At 56.3% G+C, this 21,341-nt stretch overlaps 2 protein-coding genes across 3 annotated transcripts in view; one reads left to right on the forward strand and one right to left on the reverse strand.

Moving 5' to 3' along the window:
- Nucleotides 1-636: 636 nt before the first annotated feature.
- Nucleotides 637-13,016, reverse strand: NPHS2 (NPHS2 stomatin family member, podocin). Of its 2 annotated transcripts, XM_055120344.1 has the most exons (8): nucleotides 12,755-13,016; nucleotides 11,094-11,197; nucleotides 8,655-8,727; nucleotides 7,898-7,980; nucleotides 5,748-5,951; nucleotides 3,455-3,510; nucleotides 2,121-2,199; nucleotides 637-947 (listed from the first exon to the last, which is right to left on the reverse strand). In XM_055120344.1, the coding sequence occupies exons 1-8, from the start codon at nucleotides 13,014-13,016 to the stop codon at nucleotides 681-683; spliced, it is 1,128 nt and encodes a 375-aa protein (XP_054976319.1). In that variant the 3' UTR covers nucleotides 637-680. The 2 variants fall into 2 exon arrangements, with proteins under 2 accessions (XP_054976319.1, XP_054976320.1); XM_055120345.1 differs by lacking the exon at nucleotides 5,748-5,951.
- A 5,552-nt stretch (nucleotides 13,017-18,568) lies between these two features.
- TDRD5 (tudor domain containing 5) overlaps nucleotides 18,569-21,341 on the forward strand; it is a 31,370-nt gene continuing 28,597 nt past the window's right edge. The window contains 1 exon segment of the mRNA XM_055121992.1: nucleotides 18,569-18,614. The gene's annotated coding sequence lies outside the window, so the exon portion shown is untranslated.

Below are 21,341 nucleotides of genomic sequence, written 5' to 3' on the forward strand. Positions count from 1 at the left end.
GCCTTGCATGTAGCCGCCCTGGGGTTGACCCCCCGGCATCCCCAACGCCCCCCCAAGCCCCCCCCAGGAGGGATTCCTGGGCACAGAGCCAGGAGGGGTCATCTCTGAGCACCACAGGGCAAGGCCCGACCTCCCTTCCCCTCCAGAGAAAGAAGGAAAGAAAAAGCCACTTGCCATGTATACGAAACCATCTCCGCAGGAACTCTTTATTTTATTTTATTTTATTTTATTTTATTTGCTTTTTGGGTCACAACCGGCGATGCACAGGGGATACTCCTGGCTCTACACTCAGGAATCACTCCTGGTGGTGCTCAGGGGACCCTATGGGATGCTGGGATTCGAACCTGGGTCGGCCGCGTGCAAGGCAAATGCCCTACCCGCTGTGCTATCACTCCAGCCCCTCCGCAGGAACTCTTTAATTGGGGGAGATTTTTATACCCAGCCGAGTGGGCCGTTTGCTGTCCAGGTGGTCGGGCTGTGCAGTGGGCGGGCCAGGGGCAGGACGGGGGGCGGGGGATGAGGCTGGCTGGGGCGGGGGTCGTGACTCTGCCTCTTGGCGCTCTGGGGAGAAGGATGCCCTCGGGTGCAGGAGCCGCTGTCCCTCTCCCTCTCTCCCCCTCCCCCTGGGCACTGAGCAGGCGCCCCCTGCTCCCCCCACCCCTGCATGGGCCCTGGGCCCCCTAGAGCATGGGGGAGTCTTTCTTCTTGGTGCTCAGGGGCCCCGGCGGGCAGGGCAGGCTGGCCGGCGTCCTGCCCCCGGGCGCGGCCGACAGGCAGCTGAGCCAGTCCAGGGGCAGCGGCAGCACCACGGTGGGCGGCTTGTCAGCGGTCAGGGACTGCAGGGCATGCAGGCAGCGCAGCTGGGCGGCCGCCGGCGCCCCTGCCAGGATCTCGGCCGCGCTGCGCAGGGACTCGGAGGCCGCCTTCTCCCCTTCGGCCGCGATCACCTGGGGGAGGACAGCGCCTGCTGGGCCCGGGGCTGACTCCTGACTCTGTGCTCAGGGCTCACTCCCGGCTCTGTGCTCAGGGCTCACTCCCGGCTCTGTGCTTGGGCTGACTCCCGGCTCTGTGCTCAGGGCTGACTCCCGGCTCTGTGCTCAGGACTGACTCCTATCTCTGTGCTCAGGTCTGACTCCTATCTCTGTGCCCAGGGCTCACTCCCGGCTCTATGCTTGGGCTGACTCCCGGCTCTGTGCTCAGGACTCACTTCTGGCTCTGTTTGGGCTAACTTCTGGCTCTGTGCTCGGGGATGACTCCTGACTCTGTGCTCGGACTGACTCCCAGCTCTGTGCTCAGGGCTGACTCTTGGCTCTCTGCTTGGAACTGACTCCCAGATCCATGCTCAGGGATCGCCCCTGGCAGGGCTCGGGGGACCCAAAGGGGAGGCCGGGGATGGAACCCCGGGTCCAGCTGCCCACTGTCTGTCCCGCTGGCCCCACTGTCGTCTCTCCTTAGTAGGGCCAAGCCTCCGGGCGCCCCGCGTCAGTGTTGGCGCAGTGCTCCCGAGCCCCGCCTGTCGGAGCCTCGTCAAGGAGGAGTGGGGAGACCCGGCACGGACCCCATTAGGCGGAGGGGGTGCCGGGGGAGCTCCTGTCCTGGGTGCAGGCCCGCGGGGGTCTGGACGGGGCTCTGCTTTCAGCCTCCTAGAGGATGGCGCTGCCCAGCAGACTCAAGGCCCCGGGTTCGAGTTCGACTCCCGGCCCCTCCTCCTCCCATCATGCCAACTGCATCCTGGCAGCTCGCCTATGTACCAAGAAGCGTGTGGAGTGGCCCAGCTCCCGTGAGACCACGAAGGGAGGGGCGGGAGCGAGAGCCCAGCGGGGAGGGCGCCAGCCTGGCACGCGGCCAACCCGGGTTCGATTTCCCGGCATCCCATAGGATTCCCCCGAGCACCGCCGGGAGTGATTCCTGAGTGCAGGGGTGCGGGGGCTGGTGGGCACTTGTGCAGTGACGGGGCTGGTGCCTCTGGAGAGGAAGTCCCGCCCCCCCACCCCAAACCCCCCACCCCGCCCCCTATGGTGCTCCCACGGGGCCAAGCGGGAGCACTGAGGAAGGAGGACCCGGAAATCAGCCGACTCGGGAGGTGGGGAGACACCCCGAGCAGTGGTGGCCTCACTCACCCGCACTTTGGCCTGTCTCTGGGCTTCGGCCTCAACGGCCAGTGAGTGCTGGACCCCAGCGGGCAGCCGCACGTCCTTACTGGGGGAGAAACGGGGGACAGGCGAGCTGGCCATCGGGGGTGCACATCCACCTCCCGTCCACCCAGACTTAGGGGGCCATGCCAGAGCTGTCGAGAGGGGCAGTGTTCTTTCTTTCCTAGGACAGTTTTTTGTTTCTGGGTCCCACTCGGTGATGCTCAGGGCTGACTCCTGGCTCTGCACTCAGGAATCACTCCTGGCGGTGCTCGGGGACCCTAGGGGATGCCGGGGATCGAACCCGGGTTGGCCGAGTGCCAGGCCAACACTCTCCCCACTGTACTATGGCTCCAGCCCCCTTAACGGTGGTTTAAGAAACAAAAAATGATGTTTTTATGGTGCGGGGGTCACACCCAGTGATGCTCAGGGCTGACTCCTGGCTCTGCACTCAGGAATCACTCCTGGCGGTGCTCGGGGGACCCTATGGGATGCCGGGGATCGAACCCGGGTCGGCCGCGTGCCAGGCCAACGTCCTCCCTGCTGTGCTATCGATCCAGCCCCGAAAAGCTGATTTTCCATGGAGGGGGACAAGGGACCAGAATCACATTTGCAGAAACTAGTGGGGCGGGGGATGGGGAGGGGGGTGAGATGGGGACCGTGAAGGAATGCGGAGGGGGGGAGAGAAAAAAATGACTCATTTTCTAATAATCTCACACCCATATATCTTGAAAGATACAGTGAGTTGGGCGGGAAGGGCTGGAGCACATCGTGCTTGGCACGCAGAGGGCCCGGGGTTCGAACTCGGCACCAAAGAGTAGGGGGTGTGGCCAAAAAAAAAGTAAGATGCAGCAAATATCTTTCACAGTAACTGCTCCCATAGAGTTGGAGCGACAGCACAGCGGGGAGGGCGTTGGCCTGGCACGCGGTGGACCCGGGTTCGATCCCCAGCATCCCATAGGGTCCCCCGAGCACTGCCAGGAGTGATTCCTGAGTGCAGAGCCAGGAGTCAGCCCTGAGCATCGCCGGGTGGGACCCAAAAAGCAAAACAATAAATAAAAAAAAAAAAAGGAAACTGGGGGCCGGTGTGATAGTACAATGGGTAGAGCATTTGCCTTGCACCAGGCCAAACGGGGTTCGATTCCCAGCATCCTGTAGGGTCCCCCTGAGCACCGCCAGGAGTGATTCCTGAGTGCAGAGCCAGGAGTCAGCCCTGAGCATCGCCGGGTGGGACCCACCCCCCCAAAATAAATCCCCTTTTCACAGAAGAGGTTTCACCCTGAGGATGCCCGCCTGCGTCATCGGTCCGGGCTGCTACCCACATTTCCGTTCTCTCCACTTTAATGCCCCACATACAGGCCACTGAGTCCAGGGCAACCTGCGGGGGGAAACAGAGTCAGAGAGAGCAGGAAAGCCCCAGATTCACCTTTTTTTTTTCTTTTTGGGTCTCACCTGGCGATGCACAGGGGTTACTCCTGGCTTTGCACTCAGGAGTTACTCCTGGCGGTGCTCAGGGGACCCTATGGAATGCTGGGGATTGAACCCGGGTCGGCCGCCTGCAAGGCAAACGCCCTCCCCGCTGTGCTGTCGCTCCAGCCTCCAGATTCACCTTTTAAGCCGCCAACCTGTTCCTTTGGGATGCAAGTAAGTGGCTGGTTCGAGCCCCGCCTGGGAGCCCCCCTCAGCGGCCCCCACATCAAGAACGAGGATGCCGTGAACACGCCCCCTGTGAAGACGCCTTCATTCAGCAGAGCTGGAAGGATCTGGACGCCCCCCCCACCACCACCCCCACCTGGGATTGGCCCCGTTCCTTCCTCCTCTCTCTACCTTTCACCTCTCTTCCCACCTTTTCCATTCCCGCTCTAAGATTTCAGTTCCCTGAGGGTGGAAACATTCCGCCCCATATCCGCCCCCCGCAACCACTCCCTGCCTCAGTTTCCCCAACCCGGCGACGTCCCCTGGACCCAGGGTGCTGCTGTGTTTCTGGGTCTTGGAGGGAATAAATCGTTCCACTTTCATGTCCTGGTTCTTCCCCTTTCGTCCTGCGCCGGGGACGGTCGCTGGTCTGCCCAGGAACGAGGTGGCACGGGTCTCAGACATCGGGAGAAAACTCGGAGTCTTCTGCAAAGGTCCTTCTCCTCTTAGCCTCTTAGCCAGAGGTGGCCTGTCCCCTTCTTCTTCTTTTTTTTTTTTTGCTTTTTGGGTCGCACCCGGCGATGCTCAGGGGTTACTCCTGGCTCTGCACTCAGGAATCACTCCTGGCGGCGCACAGGGGACCCTATGGGATGCTGGGAATTGAACCCGAGTCAGCCGCGTGCAAGGCAAATGCCCTCTCTGCTGTGCTATATTGCTCCAGCCCCTCGTTTTTTTAAAATTTTCATTTATTTATTTATTTATTTATTTATTTTGGGGGCTGGAGCGATAGCACAGCAGGTAGGGCGTCCGCCTTTCATGCAGCCGACCCGGGTTCGATTCTTCCGCCCCTCTCGGAGAGCCCGGCAAGCTACCGAGAGTATCACGCCCACACGGCAGAGTTGGCAAGCTCCCCTTGGCATATTGGATATGCCAAACACAGTCACAATAGGTCTCACATTGAGAGACGTTACTGGTGCCCGCTCGAACAAATCGATGAGCAACGGGATGACGGTGACAGTGACAGTGATTTATTTTTGGCTTTTTTGTCACACCCAGTAATGCTCAAGGGTTACTCCTGGCAGTGGTCGGGGGACCCTATGGGACGCTGGGACTCGAACCTGGGTCGGCCACATGCAAGACAAATGCCCTCCCCGCCGTGTTATCGCCCCAGCCCCGGCCTGTCACCTTCGACCCAGTCTGGGACACCGCAGGACCTTGGTAGTCTCTGCCCCATGGCAGCTGGGCACCCTGCTTTGCTCTGGCCTCCCTCCCGGGTCCCGGTACCAGTGGGCCGTGGGCATCAACACCAGCCCTGCCTGCTTAGACCTTGTTCTGCCCTCGCTGCATCCCACATCCAGGGACGGTGCTTGCCTGGCACGCGGCCGACCCGGGTTCGATCCCCGGCATCCCATAGGGTCCCCCGAGCACTGCCAGGAGTGAGTCCTGAGTGCAGAGCCAGGAGTCAGCCCTGAGCATCCTCAGGTGTGAGCCAAAAATCCCCTCCCCACCCCCAAAAGGGAAGTGATTTCAACAGCTCCTTTCTCTGTTTGGAGGGGCTCAGGGGCGGCTACACCCGGTGCTGAGGTCTGGGGCCCTTCCTGGTGGTGATCAGGCGCTGGGCTGTGGTAGGGATCGAGCCTGGGTCTTCCACATGCAGAAAACAAACAAACGAACAAACCTGCCGCTGGCCCTTTGCACCAGCTTCCTGTTGGCACCGGGCTGGCTTATCTCCCTACCTAGACCGGAAGCTCCCGGGAGCTGTGACCCCCTCGTCACTGTAGAATCCCCAGCTCCGCCTCAGAGCACTGGAGAATGAGTCCCAAAGCCCCTGGGGTAGGGGTGAGGGCAGGTACTGTACAAGAAAGACCCCGGAAGGTGGGCCGGAGCAATAGCACAGTGGGGAGGGCATTTGCCTTGCACGCGGCCAACCCGGGTTCCATTCCCAGCATCCCCAGCACCCCCCACCCCTCCCCGCCCGACCTTCACTTCCTGGGCGATGCTCTTCCGCTCCTGCAGGATCTCGGCCAGCGTGCGGTGGGCCAGGAGGCGCTTCGTGGTGGTCTGCGCCAGCAGCTGCACGGCCCTGGGCACGCGCGCCACGCTGCTCAGGAGCACGGACGCGTTCTCCATCCGGTAGTAGCACACGGCATCCACCTCCATGACCAGCATGTCCTTGGTGACCACCTGGCGGGAGAGCGCGACTGGGCAACACGCGTACTCCGCAGGGCCCTTTAAGACCCGCCCGGGGGGGGGGGGGGGAGGATGGAGCGATAGCACAGCGGGGAGGGCGTTGGCCAGGCACGCGGCCGACCCGGGTTCGAGTCCCACCGCCAGGAGTGATTCCTGAGTGCAGAGCCAGTAGTCAGCACTGAGCATCGCCAGGTGGGACCCAAAAAAGTGGAAAAAAAAACCAGCCCAAGCCCCTGGATGCCCAAGCGTCTTGGTGGGGGTAGGGGGTCTCCCTTCCCTCCCTCCGAGATCAGAGCAGGAAAGGAAAACAAGGCAGAAGGCCAGAGAGGGGCTGGAGTGAGAGTACAGCCGAGAGGGCGTTGGCCTTGCATGCAGCTGACCCAGGTTCGATTCCCAGCATCCCATAGGGTCCCCTGAGCACCACCAGGGGTAATTCCTGAGTGCAGAGCCAGGAGTCAGCCCTGAGCATTGCTGGATGTGGACCAAAAAGAAAAAAAATAAAAATAAAAAGTAAATTTAAAAAATAATAAATAAAATAGAAACTGGGGGCCCAGAGTGATAGTACAATGGGTAGAGAATTTGCCTTGCACGCGGCTGACCTGGGTTCGATCCCCAGCATCCCATAGGGTCCCCCAAGCACCGCCAGGAGTGATTCCTGAGTGCAGAGCCAGGACTAATCTCTGAGCATCACCGGGTGTGACCCAAAAAGAAAAAAAAAAGATAAAGAAGAAGGCCAGAGAGAGTGGACACCAGATATAGCTGCTGGCCTGGCATGCAGCTGATCTGGGTTCAATCCCCGGCCGCCAGAAGGTCCCTTGATTCTACCAGGAGCACAGAACCAGGAGCAGGTCTTGAACACTGCTGGCTGTGCCTCCCCGCCACCAAAAAAAAAAAAAAGACAAAATAAGAGAAAAATTGGATAGACTGGGAAGGCAGTGCAGAGGCCGGAGCACTTGCCGTGCACACAGGAGTCCCCTGTTTCATCCCGCATGGTACTATGAGTACCACTGGGGGTGGCCCCCAAATCAAAAAGAAATCATACAGGGGCTGGAACAATAGGGCAGCGGGGAGGGCATTTGCCTTGCACGAAGCCAACTCGGGTTCGATCCCCAGCATCCCCTAGGGTCCCCCAAGCACCACCAGGAATAATTCCTGAGTGCAGAGCCGGGAGTCAGCCCTGAGCATCGCCTGGTGTGACCCAAAAGCAAAAAAAAAAAAAAAAAGAATCATACAGTAGAGCTAGAAGGAAACCTCGGGAGGGGGAGTAGGAGCCATTTCCAGCGGCCCCACAGCCAGTGTCACACTCACAGTGACAGTCTCAGAGCCTCCCCTGACATGCGCAAGGCAAACGCTGCCTGCAAGCTGTTCTCAGGACAGGACCGCTGGGGGTGAGGGCCCTTTAAGGGGATGTCGAAACAGCGGGCCAGCCCAGAAACACATTCTGCATTACTGGCCAGCGGCCACCAGAGGGCAGACTGGTGCTGGTCATCGGTGCTCATCTGGGCGGCAGGTGAGCCACATTTCCAGGAGAGGTTTGAGCACAGCGGGGAGGGCGCTTGCCTTGCACCCGCGTTTGATCCTCGGCATCCCATAGGGGCCCCCGAGCCCCGCCAGGAGTGATCCCTGAGTGCAGAGCCAGGAGTCAGCCCTGAGCATCGCCAGGTGTGGCCAAAACAAAACAAAAAGTCACAGGTAGGTTTGATTATTGGCAATAATTGGTTTTATTATTGGCAATAACCAACCCTGTTTCAGCCCCCAGCATCCCATATGCCCCCCGCCCCAAGCCCACCAGGGTACCAGGAGCGATCCCTGAGTGCAGACAGCCAGGAGTAAGTCCTGAGCACCTCTGGGTGTGACCCACCATTGCTAACACCCCTCCCCGACACTTTTTTTTTTAATAAAAAGTACAGCATGAAAATCAAATGAAGCGTCCAGCTGACCTCATGAAAGGGGATCTCCAAGGTCTGCAGACGAAGGTCCACTGTGTGGTAGGTATCCAGGCAGGGCAGGAAGAAGAAGAGGCCTAGAAGGAGGGGGGTGGGGGTTTGAAGAATAGCACAGCGGGGAGGGCGTTGGCCTTGCACGAAAGTGACCCGGGTTCGATCCCCAGCATCCCATAGGGTCCCCCGAGCACCTCCAGGAGTGATTCCTGAGTGCAGAGCCGGGAGTCAGCCCTGAGCATCGCCGGGTGTGACCCATAAAGCAAAATAATAATAATAATAATAATGAAGTAAAAGAAGGAGCAGAGCAGGGGACAGGTGAGTGACCAGCACGGCTGCTGGCGGAGGGGGTGGGTGACCTTCTTGGAGAATGATGCATGTGACACTTTTCTTGGGCCCCGGGGACCCGAAAAAAAAAGAAAAGGACTCAGATTCTTGGGGCCAGAGCGGGGAGGAGGGGGAGAGTGTAACAGCGGGGAGGGCATGAGCTTGGCATGCAACCCAGATTTGATCGCTGATATGCCCTGGATCTGGTTCTTTGAGCATCGCCAGGATTAATTCCCGAGTGTAGAGCCAGGAGTCAGCCCTGAGCATTGCCAGGTGTAGCCCCCAAAATAAAATGAAAAAGGACTCACAAGTGACTTAATGCAGATTCCCCGAATCAGGGCGGGAGGGCTTGTCTTCCGGTGTCTGGGCCGTGGAAGAGTTGGGATGGGGTGTTTGGGGGGGGCTGAGGAGTGGCTCGGACGCTCCTTACCTGGGCCTTTGGCTCTTCCTGGAAGAAGGTGTCCCAGCCGGAAAATAATCACCCTCTCATACTCCTGCACAACCTAACGGGGAGTTTCATACTTTGAGTCACTTAGAGAAAGAAAACTAACGGCCTTCAAATCACCTTGGCACGGGGTGATAGCACAGCGGGGAGGGCGTTTGCCTTGCACGCGGCCGACCCGGGTTCGATTCCCAGCATCCTACACGGTCCTCTGAGCACCGCCAGGAGTGATTCCTGAGTGCATGAGCCAGGAGTAACCCCTGTGCATTGCCGGGTGTGACCCAAAAAAGAAAAGAGGGGCTGGAGCGATACCACAGTGGGGTGGGAATTTGCTTTACACGAGGCTGACTCAGGTTCGATCCCCGGCATCCCATAGGGTCCCCGGAGCACCGCCAGGAGTAATTCCTGCGTGCAGAGCTGGAAGTAACCCCTGAGCATCACTGGGTGTGACCCCTCCCCCCAAAAAGCGATAATTATAATCTCTTCTGAGCACGGAGACCCGTGTGGTTCCTCAGCACCACATAACATAGGACAGGCAATGGCACACGGCCCATTTGGGTTTTGGGGTTCAATCCCCAGCACTGCACATGGTCCCCTGAGCACCACCAGGAGCGACCCTTGAGCACAGAGCCAGGGACCAGCTCTGGGCACTGTGGTGTCAGCCCCAAATTAAGCAAATTTCCTCTGTAGACACATGTAGACACAAACTACCCAAATCTGCTCAAGACGGCAAACCTGAAAAGCACTAAAAGTCAAAGTTCGGAGTAGCAGTGTTGGGGCTGGAGCAATAGCACAGCGGGGAGGGCGTTTGCCTTGCATGCGGTCGACCAGGGTTCGATTCCCAGCATCCCGTATGGTCCCCTGAGCACCACCAGGGTAATTCCTGAGTGCAGAGCCAGGAGGAACCCCTGTGCGTTGCCGTGTGTGACCCAAAAAGCAAACAAACAAATAAACCAAAAAAAAAAAAACCAGAGTGGCAGTGTTTAAGTTTCCCACAAAGCAGAGAGAGCCCGGGGGGCTGGGGGGGCCTCACTAAGGGCTCAGCGTTGCAGGATGAGGTCCTGAGTTTGACCTCATCAAAGGACCCCACCCCCCACCCCCTGTAAAGAACAGTCCAAGCAGGAAGTGACGAAGGGTTGTCAAAGATGCTTTGCATGCAGGAACCCCAGGTCCAAACCCTGGTTCCATAGGGGCCCCCCAGACACCACTGGGAGCCCCACCCCAGCCCATTGCATTGGAAGGAAGGAGAGAGAGACAGATGGAGAGTTGGATGGATGGACAGACAAAGACAGACGGACAAACAGTTGGATGGACAGATGACATCCCTCAGCTCTCCTAGATGGTGCCTCTTGGCCAATCCCTGAGCTGCAGACTCACGACCACCCACACCCGCTGATCCAAAGGGGGCTTTTATTTATTATTTATTTATTTATTTATTTATTTATTTATTTATTTATTTATTTATTTATTTATTTATTTGCTTTTTGGGTCCCACCCAGCGATGCTCAGGGCTGACTCCTGGCTCTGCACTCAGGAATCACTCCTGGCGGTGCTCAGGGGACCCTATGGGATGCCAGGGATCTAACCCAGGTCAGTCGCGTGCCAGGCCAACGCCCTCCCCGCTGTGCCATCGCTCCAGCCCTCAAAGGGTGATTTTTATCACCCAGTCCAGCACCGGGCGCACGCGCGTGTGTCTGGGAAGTGCTGGGAAGATGAAGGAGAGCGAAGCATCTGTTCTAGACTGTTTTCTGTGAACAAGTGTCACAGGGGGCTGTCAGGGTCCGCACTGCACATGGATGTTCCAGGGAGTGACGAGGTGGGGGGGGCAGGGAGGGCAGCAGGAAGGCGGGACGCAATGGGGGAGTCTGAGTTCTAGTCGAACCAGATCTTCGAGGCGTCAGAAAGTGGGGGACCTGGGGCTGGAGCGATAGCACAGTGGGTAGGGCGTTTGCCTTGCACTCGGCCGACCCGGGTTCTAATCCCAGCATCCCATATGGTCCCCTGAGCACCGCCAGGGGTAATTCCTGAGTGAAGAGCCAGGAGGAACCCCTGTGGATCGCCAGGTGGGACCCAAAAAAAAAAAACAACAAAAAAAAGAAAGTGGGGGGGGGCTGGAGAGATAGCACAGCGGGTAGGGCGCTTGCCTTGCACGTGGCCGACCCAGGTTCAAATCCCAGCATCCCATATGGTCCCCTGAGCACGGCCAGGGGTAATTCCTGAGTGCAGAGCCAGGAGTAACCCCTGTGCATTGCCAGGTGTGACCCAAAAAGCAAAAAAAAAAAAAAAAAAAAAAAAAAAAAAAGAAAGTGGGGGACCTGTGTCCTGCAGGGGTGAGGCCACATCCAACGGAATGACAGTGTGGCCCAGGCAGGGAGTGGCCCCAGGGGAAGTCCCCTCCCACACCCACCCACCCACCCACCGTCTCACCTTTATGCAGAACCAGATGGAAAGGGGGAAGGTCAGGACGATGCAGAGCAGAGACGCCAGGACCAGGAACCACTCGCAGGCCCCGTACCCCGAGGGCTTGGTACCTGGGGGAGCAGGAGAACAAGCCGGTTGATTCCTTTGCTCCTTTCAGCTTGGTTTGGGAGCCAGGCCTGGTGGTCCTCAGGAGTTACACCAGCCTCTGCTTGTGTCCTGCATTGCTGGGGGTACCTGGGCCGCCCCAGGATGTTCGGGGGACCATGGGGGGCCTGAAATGGGACCTGCCTGGTGCATGCACCCTAACCACAATACTATTTCCAGTCCCTCATTTACTGCATTTAGAGATGAGTTGATGCATTTCACTGCATTAGTATTGGTTTTAGAAGTTGTATAGATAAAAAAAAAATAAAACAATAACAATTAAAAAAAAAACACAGGAAAGGGGGCCAGAGTGATAGTATAGCAGGGAGGGTGCTTGCCTTGCAATGGCTGACCAAGGTTCGATCCCCAGCATCCCATAGGTCCCCCAAGCACCTCCAGGAGTGATTCCTGAGTGCAGAGCCAGGAGTGACCCCTGAACATTGCTGGGAGTGCCCCCCAAAACCAAAACAAAACCAAACCAAAACAAAACAAAACAAAAAACAGAAAAATCCCCACCCAAACCAAAAGTATCTGGATGTATTTAGTTATCTTACTGCATTTAGTTACAGATGTATTTAGTCACAGGCATTGGATTACTGAGTTAGTGCTTATAGAGGCATGTAGATGTCCTGGTGTACTGCATTTAAGGGCAGATGTACACGTGTACTGTGCTGAGGGGTAGATGTGCTGGTGTACTGTGCTGATGTATTGGTGTACTGCGTTAGGGGCAGATGTACTGGTGTGCTACACTAAAGGGCAGATATATTGGTGTACTGCGTACTGTGTTGAAGGGCAGATGTATTGGTGTACTGAGTTGAACAGCAGATGTACTGGTATACTGAGTTGAAGGGCAGATGTGCTGGTACACTGCGTTGAAGGGCAGATGTAGTGGTGTACTGTGTTGGAGTGCAGATGTAGTGGTGTACTGCGTTGAAGGGCAGATGTGGTGGTGTACTCTGTTGAAGTGCAGATGTATTGGTGTACTGTGTTGAAGGGCAGATGTTCTGGTGTACTGTGTTGGAGTGCAGATGTAGTGGTGTACTGCGTTGAAGGGTAGATGTGGTGGTGTACTGTGTTGAAGTGCAGATGTATTGGTATACTGTGTTGAAGTGCAGATGTATTGGTGTACTGTGTTGAAGGGCAGATGTATTGGTGTACTGTGTTGAAGGGCAGATGTATTGGTGTACTGTGTTGAAGGGCAGATGTGCTGGTGTACTGTGTTGAAGGGCAGTGGGTGCAGTCAGTCCCGGTACAGTGGTGCTCGGGTGTACTCAGTGGGTGTCACTGTATTGATGGAGGTGTTGGGTGTATCGATTGCTGGGTCGCATGCAGAGGTGGGTGCAGTTCCGCGTCTGCACCCTTCGGATGTCCTTAGTGTATGTCCAGAGGTCTCCCCAGATGGGTGGACGCGGGAGTCCCGTTACCGGTGCCAGCGCACCCATGGGGGCCCCGGGGGTCGCCTCCTCCTCCTCCCCGCCCCCTGCCCGCTCCCCGCGACCCCCGGGCGGCCCCGCGCACCCCACCTTCCTCGGGCAGCTCGCTCTCCAGCAGCGCCGCCACCTCGGTGCCCTCGTCCGCCGAGCCCCGGACCCCGTCCACGTCCACCACGGTGGCGGCGGCGGCCGCGCGGGGCTCCCGGGGGCTCCCGGCGCGCCTGTGCCCGGCCCCGCGGCGCCCGCGCTCCCCGGGGGCGCGCTCGGCCTTGGCCCTGCGGGGCTCGCGGTGCGGGGACCCCCCGGGCCGGCCCCGGCGCTCCCGGGACGTGCTCCGAGCCCCGCGCTCCATCGCGCAACGCCGCCCGCCCACCCGCGCCTTAAACGGGGCGGGGAGCGGGGGGGGGGGGGGGGGGGGGCCGGGGACGGGGCGGGACACCTGGGACGGGGGCTGGGGACAGGGCGGGGACCTGGGAAAGGGGACCCTGGTGATGGGGGTGGGGACCTGGGAGGAGGGACAGGGTCATGGGGAGGGGACCTGGGAGAGGGGACCCTGGTGATGGGGGCGGGAACCTGGGGGAGGGGACCTGGGAGGAGGGACAGGGTGATGGGAGAGGGGACCTGGGAGAGGGGACCTGGGAGCGGGGACAGGGTCATGGGGAGGGGACCTGGGAGAGGGGACCCTGGTCATGGGGAGGGGACCTAGGAGAGGGGCTGGGTCATGGGGAGGGGACCTAGGAGAGGGGCTGGGTCTCAGGGGAACTAATGATGGGGGCCGGGGTCTGGGAGCCTTTCTGGTGGGGTGCAAGGATGTATGACGAGGGACAGGGTCTCTGGGGGTCTTGTGATGGGATGTAGGGGGTCCAGGCACCAAGCCCGGGCCTGGCCATTGCCCCCTCTCTCTCCGGAGGAGCTTGAAACTCTAAATCTATTTCTCTCTCTCTCTCTCTCTCTCTCTCTCTCTCTCTCTCTCTCTCTCTCTCTCTCTCTCTCTCTCTCTCTCTCTCTCTCTTTGCTTTTTTGGGCCACAACCAGTGATGCTCAGGGGTCACTCCTGGCTCTGCAATCAGGAATCACTCCTGGCGGTGCTCAGGGGACCATATGGGATGCTGGGAATCGAATCCGGGTCAGCCGCGTGCAAGGCAAACGCCCTCCCCGCTGTGCTATCGCTCCAGCCCCTATTTATCTCTTTTGCTCCCCGTTAATGATCGCTTCCTCATAGGATGGGAGGTTGTTCTGTGACCCCTCCAGCCTCCAGGATTTGAGGGTTTCACACAAACTGCGGAGAATCGCATCCTGGTCGCCTAATTTTTCTTTTTCTTTTTCTTTTTTTTTTTGGTTTTTGGGTCACACCCCACGATGCACAGGGGTTACTCCTGGCTCATGCACTCAGAAGTTACTCCTGGCGGTGCTCAGGGGACGCTATGGGATGCTGGGAATTGAACCCCGGGTTGGCTGTGTGCAAGGCAAACACCCTCCCTGCTATGCAATTGCTCCAGCCCCTAATTTTTCTCTTTCAACATTGATTGAGTTCACACAATGCTGGTATCTCTTTCCACTCTCCATAAAATGCTTATTAAGAAATGAGAAATTGGGGCCGGAGTGATAGCACAGCGGGTAGGGCGTTTGCCTTGCACACGGCCGACCCGGGTTCGATCCCCGGCATCCCATAGGGTCCCCCAAGCACCGCCAGGAGTAATTCCTGAGTGCAAAGCCAGGAGTAACCCCTGAGCATTGCTGGGTGTGACCCAAAAAGCAAAAAAAAAAAAAAAGAAATGAGAAATTGATGGCCCGGTTATGGGTCTTTAGGGCACCAAGAAGGGAGGTGATAAGGGATGGGAATTAATGTGTTCTTTTTAAATTTTTCATTCTGCGTGAGCCACGGGAAGGAGGACAAACGTTTTCCCTCTCAAGTGCACCAATGAATGGTTCTGCCCAGTGCAACATCTGCCCAGCGCAGACGTTGGCACAAATTCTCAGCTACCCTGGGCACAGAGAGGGGCTGGAGCTATAGCACAGCGGGTAGGGCGTTTGCCTTGCACATGGCCGACCCGGGTTCGATTCCCAGCATCCCATAGGGTCCCCTGAGCACCGCCAGGAGTGATTCCTGAGTGCAGAGCCAGGAGTAACCCCTGAGCATCGCCAGGTGGGACCCAAAAAGCAAAGAAAGACAGAAAGAAAGAAAGAAAGAAAGAAAGAAAGAAAGAAAGAAAGAAAGAAAGAAAGAAAGAGAGAGAGAGAGAGAGAAAGAAAGAAGGAAGGAAGGAAGGAAGGAAGGAAGGAAGGAAGGAAGGAAGGAAGGAAGGAAGGAAGGAAGGAAGGAAGGAAAGGCACATCTCTAGGGCTGGAGTGATAGCACAGCGGGGAGGGCATTTGCCTTGCATGCAGCCGACCTGGGTTCAATTCCCAGCATCCCGTAGGATCCCCCGAGCACCTCCAGGAGTGATTCCTGAGTGCAGAGCCAGGAGTCAGCCCTGAGCATCGCCAGGTGTGACCCAAAAAGAAAAAAAAACCAAAACCTTGGGCGCAGAGAGAGAGAGAGAGAGAGAGAGAGAGTATCATGATTTGTTTATCGGACCGCACTGAGGAGGTTTCACTAGCGTCCTGTGCATATTCCCTGATTTGGGAGCCGGCAAAGTACCTGAGAGATGCTCAAAGGGCAGAAAAAAAGTCAAATTCCTGTGACTTCACTTTGACATCCTAAGGGAGGGTGGCACACACTCATCACACATCTCCCGGGATCCTGAACAGCAGCGCCTGTGTCTGAGAAAATTCCTCACGTTCCACAGGAACGAGGTCAGCACCCCAAGGAGAGCCAGGCGGGTCGGGTGCTCCTGAGTCAGGCCTTGGTCCCTCCCCTCAAGACGGCAAAGTGTTTTCTCTTAGATTCCTTCTTAATTGAAAGAGCCGGGGCCATGCTTCAGGGCTCGGTGTTCAAACACCCCCGACAACTCCTGTTCCGCGCTGCCAGCTTGGGCGCTCTGAGGGAAGGACTCATTAAAGTTGTTGACTTTTTGAGTGTGTTTTCTTTCTTTCCTTCTTTCCTTCCTTCCTTCCTTCCTTCCTTCCTTCCTTCCTTCCTTCCTTCCTTCCTTCCTTCCTTCTTTCTTTCTTTCTTTCTTTCTTTCTTTCTTTCTTTCTTTCTTTCTTTCTTTCTTTCCTTCTTTCCCTTCCTTCCTTCCTTCCTTCCTTCCTTCCTTCCTTCCTTCCTTCTTCTTCTTTCTTTCTTTCTTTCTTTCTTTCTTTCTTTCTTTCTTTCTTTCTTTCTTTCTTTCTTTCTTTCCTTCTTCCTTCCTTCTTTCTTTCTTTCTTTTCTTTCTTTCTTTCTTTCTTTCTTTCTTTCTTTCTTTCTTTCTTTCTTTCTTTCTTTCTTTCTTCTTTCTTTCTTTCTTTCTTTCTTTCTTTCTTTTCTTTCTTTCTTTCTTTCTTTCTTTCTTTCTTTCTTTCTTTCTTTCTTTCTTTCTTTCTTTCCCTCCCTCCCTCCCTCTCTCTCTCTCTTTCTTCTCTCTTTCTTTCTTTCTTTCTTTCTTTCTTTCTTTCTTTCTTTCTTTCTTTCTTTCTTTCTTTCTTCTTTCTTTCTTTCTTTCTTTCTTTCTTTCTTTCAAATTTTATTGAATACTGTGAGATAGTTGCAAGCTTTCATGTTTGAGTTACAATCTTACAATGATCAAACACCCATCTCTCCACCAGTGCACATTCCCCACCACCAATATCCCGGGTATAACCCCCCTTTCCCACCTTCCCCCTGCCTCCATGGCAGATAGTATTCCCCATACTCTTTCTCTAGTTTTGGGCATTATGGCTTGCAACACAGACACTGAGAGGTCATCATGTTGGTCCATTATCTACTTTCGGCATGCATCTCCCATCCCGGCTGGTTCCTCCAGCCATCATTTTCTTAGTGATCCCTTCTCTATTCCATCTGCCTTCTCCCCTCCGCTCATGAAGCAGGCTTCCAGCTATGGGGCAATCCTCCTGGCCCTTGTATCTACTGTCCTTGGGTGTCAGCCTCATGTGATGTTATTCTATACTCCACAAACGAGTGCAGTCCTTATATGTCTGTCCCTCTCTTTCTGACTCATTTCACTTAGCATGATAATTGAGTGTGTTTTCAAGGTCACGGAAGATGAAGCCCTCAGGAGATAACCCAAGAAATATTTTTACACCAACGAGAGGACTCGTGTTGGATTTCTTAGGTAAAAGAAGCCATTACCTGGGGACATTGGTGGTGGGAAATATGCACTGGTGAAGGGACAGTTGTTGGAGTATTATATGACTGAGAACCAATGATGCACAACTTTGTGACTGTGTATCTCAAGGAGATTTTATTTATTTATTGACTTGGGGGGGTTACTCCAGGCAATGCTCAAGGGATACTCCTGGCTCTGCACTCAGGAATTACTCCTGGTGGTGCTTGGGGGACCCTATGGGATGCCAGGATCGAACCCTGGCCAGCTGCATTCAAGGGAAATGCCTTGCCTGCTGTACTATTGCTCCAGTGATTTAATTTTTAAAAATATTTAAAAGAAACCATTGCAGCCTTTTATACAAGAATACTCTCATAGACATAGATCATTGAAAAAATATTTTTATGGGGGCCACTCCCAGAGGAGGTCAGGACTGAGTTGCTGGGGGCCATTCCCAGCTATCCCGATGGGCCTCAAATGCCACCAGGGCAACCCTAGGTGACTGTGGGTGGGTCATAAATACCATATATCTTACCCGGGGCCTACTTATGTGCCAGGCTTGTGAGCTGCCACTTTAGCTATCTTGTAATGAGATAAAGAGGTTTCAAATTCCGCCAAACATTTTTTGGAAAAAAAATTTTCAGAGGGCTCAAGAAGGTAGGGCCTTGCATACAGCCAACCTGGGTTCAATTCCCAGCATCCCCTGAGCACCGCCAGAAGTACTTTCTGTGTGCAGAGCCAGGAGCATTACAGGTGTGGCCCAAGAACCCAAACCATAAATAAATAAAATTAGAGTATTTTAATTTGAAATAAAATAAAATTAGAATATTTCAAAAGACTAAAAACTCACGTTGGCAGTGGGTAAGTGGACTTGGTGAAGGGATTGGTGTTGGAACATTGTGTGACTTAAACCCGATCATGAATAACTGTGTCATCCACGGGTGACAAGATAAAATTTAAGAAAATAATAATGTCAAAAAAAAGAGAACACAATGAAAATTCTAGAGACGTCTTGAGCACCTATTAGTTAAAAGCGATATTGTAGCTGATTTGGAAATAAGGCCAGTGAAGGTGGGATAAGATGCTTGCCCACCACCAGGCCCTTTCCTGATGTCCCGCCCCCTCATGCATGCTCCAACCTCTACCCAACATGCAGGCCCTTTAAACTGCATGCTCCTTCTCCTTCTGGCATGCTCCGCCCCTTGCACTCAATGCATCATGATACCCCGCCCCTCCACGTTATGCCCCTCCTCCTTTGCGACATGCTCCGCCCCTCCACAGCATGCTCCGCCCTTTGCTGTATGCCCCGCCCCCTATTCAGCATATCACCCTAACACGGCTTGCCCCGCCCTCCAGCATGCCCCGCTCTCCCACATGACCCACCCCGCAAGCCGCGCCCTTCCTGCAAGCCCCGCCCTTCCCACAAGCCCCGCTCTTCACAGGATGCTCCTTCACCCTATTCAGCATAACTACCTCTACGCGACATGCCCGCCCCTCCTGCAAGCCCCGCCCTTCCCACAAGCCCCGCCCTTCACAGGATGCTCTGCTCCTTATTCAGCATACCCACCGCTACACAGCATGCCCCGCCCCTCCCGCGTGCTCCGCCCCTCAACAGGCCCCGCCCCTTCCACAAGCCCCGCCCCCAGCGCTCCCGGCCCTGCTGGGGGTTACCCCTGGGCTCCTGACCCGGAACTTCTTGGCCTGGGGCGGGCCCTGAGGCAGAAACGGTTCCTGGCCCCGGGGGCGCCTTCCAGAAGGTGCTGGTGAGTGTGAGGGGCGGTGTCCTGACCCCGAGGCCCGGGCCGGGGTCCTCCCTGAGTGACTTTTGTGAGGAGCCGCGGTGGGCACGGTGGTCGCGGTGGTCGCGGTGGTCGCGGCGGGCCGAGGCGATGCCCCGGAGCAGGGAGCAGCCCGGGTGGGCGCCGCGGGCCCCGCCCACCATTCCCGGCATGGGGAGGGGGGGGCGGCTGGCAGCGTGCATGCCTCTGGGGTGGGGTGCAGGGGTGGTCAGGAGTAGGGGTGGGGCTTGGGGGTCCCCCTGCTGCTGCTCCCAGGCCGCGTAGGGTGGGGGGCCACTGGGGCGGGGACTGGGGGGGTCAGGAGTAGGGGTGGGGCTCAGGGGTCCCCCTGCTGCTTCTCCCAGGCCGCGTAGGGTAGGGGGGCCCTGGGGGCGGGGACTGGGGGGGTCAGGAGTAGGGGTGGGGCTCGGGTCCCCCTGCTGCTGCTCCCAGGCCGCGTAGGGTGGGGGCGCCCCTGGGGGTGGGGACTGATGGGGTCAGCTGCATGCGCCCCCCCCCCAGACTTTGCATTTCTCTCTGGGCTTGGGGCCACACCCCCCACTCGGGAATCCCTCCTGGCCGGGTCAAGGGCCACATGCAAGCCAGGGACCACCCCGGGCTGGCCGCGTCCTCCCTGCCGTGCTGTCACCCAAGGCCCCGGGTCTTGGGGAATTCCGTGTTGTTTTCCACAGGGACCACAACGTCCCCACAGCGATCCACCAAGGTGCCAGGTTCTGCAGCCGCCGGGGGTGCAGGAGAAGGCCCAAGAGTTTGTATTTTTATTTTTTTTAATTTTTGGGTCACACCCAGTGATGCTCAGGGGTCCCTCCTGGCTCTGCACTCAGGGATCACTCAGGAATATATATTTTTTAAAATTCTTTTTGGGTCCCACCCGGCGATGCTCAGGGGTTCCTCCTGGCTCTGCACTCAGGAATCACTCCTGGCGGTGCTCGGGGGACCCTATGGGATGCCGGGGATCGAACCCGGGTCGGCCGCGTGCCAGGCAAATGCCCTCCCCGCTGTGCTATTGCTCCAGCCCCAATCTGCACTCAGGAATTACTCCTGGCGGTGCTCGGAGGACCCTATGGGATGCCGGAGATCGAACCTGGATTGGCCGCGTGCCAGGCCAACGCTCTCCCCGCTGTGCCATCACTCCGGCCCCCAGCCCACGTGTTGTCTAAAGGTGCCACTTGATGCCAGCAGCAGAGCCTGTACCTGGCATGTGGCAGATGCTGGTGGCACCCCCCCCAACCAAAGCCGTCCCCCACCACTCCCGAGATAAATCACAGACAGATTCCAGTAAGGCAGCAGCCGCGGGCACTCCCTTGCCCCGTGTTATTTTTCTTTAATTACTCTGTGGGAGGGAGAGTCCCGGCTCTCAATATTTCTTGACGTTCTTCACCCGGCTTTGTTTGCTTCTGCGGCGACCCTGACCTGCAAAAACGTTTTTGCTCACAAGTTCTAGAATGTCTTAGGTTCTCCAGCCCCAAGCGCGTGCTAAGAGATGCTGCTTGGTTGAATCTTTTTGTTCAGTTTAGTATTATTGTTGTTGTTATTATTATTATTATTACTGGAGACATTACTGGTACCCGCTCGAGCAAATCGATGAGCAACGGGATGACAGCGATACAGTGATTATTATTATTATTTATTTATTTTGCTTTTTGGGTCACACCCAGCGATGCTCAGGGGTCGCTCCTGGCTCTGCACTCAGGAATTACTCCTGGCGGTGCTCGGGAGACCTTATGGGATGCCAGGGATCGAACCCGGGTCGGCCGCGTGCCAGGCCAACGCCCTCCCCGCTGAACTATCTCTCCAACCCCTGGAATATATTTCTTTCTTTTTTTTTTTTTTTGCTTTTGGGTCACACCCGGCATTGTACAGGGGTTCCTCCTGGCTCTGCACTCAGGAATCACTCCTGGCGGTGCTCCCTATGGGATGCTGGGAATCGAACCCGGGTCAGCTGTGTGCCAGGCCAATGCCCTCCCCGCTGTGCTATCGCTCCGACCCCCCCTCTTTTTATTTCACATTATGTGGCAGTGACTTTCAGCATTTAGTCACCAATGAAAAGCATTTTTTAATTTTTTAAAAAATTAGAGTCACAATCTTTTATCGTGTGTGTATTCATCAAAAATTCAGTGAGATGTGGGGGAAAGAGGCAGAGACGAATGTGTGTATGTGAAGAACGTGGGCTCCTCCGGAGTGGAAGGAGAGAGAGAGAGAGTGAAGAGAGAGAGGGAGAGGTGCATGTTGAGAACGCGCAGAGACAGAGAAGTGCATATTCATGAGGATCGGTGTGTGTGGGGGTCTCTTCTGTGTTTCAAACCCGAGCCCCCTGGTCCTGTCGTGCTGCCCAGGAATAGTTGAGGGGAACTGATGGAGCCCCGCACCCCGAGCCCCAGGACCCTGTGTCCTGCTACCTCGGCTAACGGGGCGAGGGGCTGCTCTGCTCTCTGTGTGTGTGTGTCTGTGTGTATGTGTTTGTGTGTCTGTCTGTGTTTGTATGTGTCTGTGTCTGTGTGTGTCTGTGTCTGTGTTTGTGTGTGTCTGTGTGTCTGTGTCTGTGTCTATGTGTGTGTGTCTGTGTGCGTCTGTTTGTATGTGTCTGTGTGTCTGTGTGTATCTGTGTCTGTATGTGTGTGTCTGTGTCTGTGTGTGTCTTTGTGTCTGTCTGTGTCTGTCTGTGTCTGTGTATGTGTTTGTATGTGTCTG

The sequence above is a fragment of the Sorex araneus genome, chromosome X (assembly GCF_027595985.1).
Source record: "Sorex araneus isolate mSorAra2 chromosome X, mSorAra2.pri, whole genome shotgun sequence".
Taxonomy (NCBI): Eukaryota; Metazoa; Chordata; class Mammalia; order Eulipotyphla; family Soricidae; genus Sorex; species Sorex araneus.

Coding starts and splice junctions, on each gene's coding strand:
- NPHS2 (XM_055120344.1), bottom strand. CDS start 13,016: ATGGAGCGCGGGGCTCGGAGCACGTCCCGGGAGCGCCGGGGCCGGCCC. Junction 5,952..7,897: donor TGGAGATCCCCTTTCATGAG/GTCAGCTGGACG, acceptor CTCTCCCGCCAG/GTGGTCACCAAGGACATGCT. Junction 948..2,120: donor AGAGACAGGCCAAAGTGCGG/GTGAGTGAGGCC, acceptor GTCCTCCCCCAG/GTGATCGCGGCCGAAGGGGA.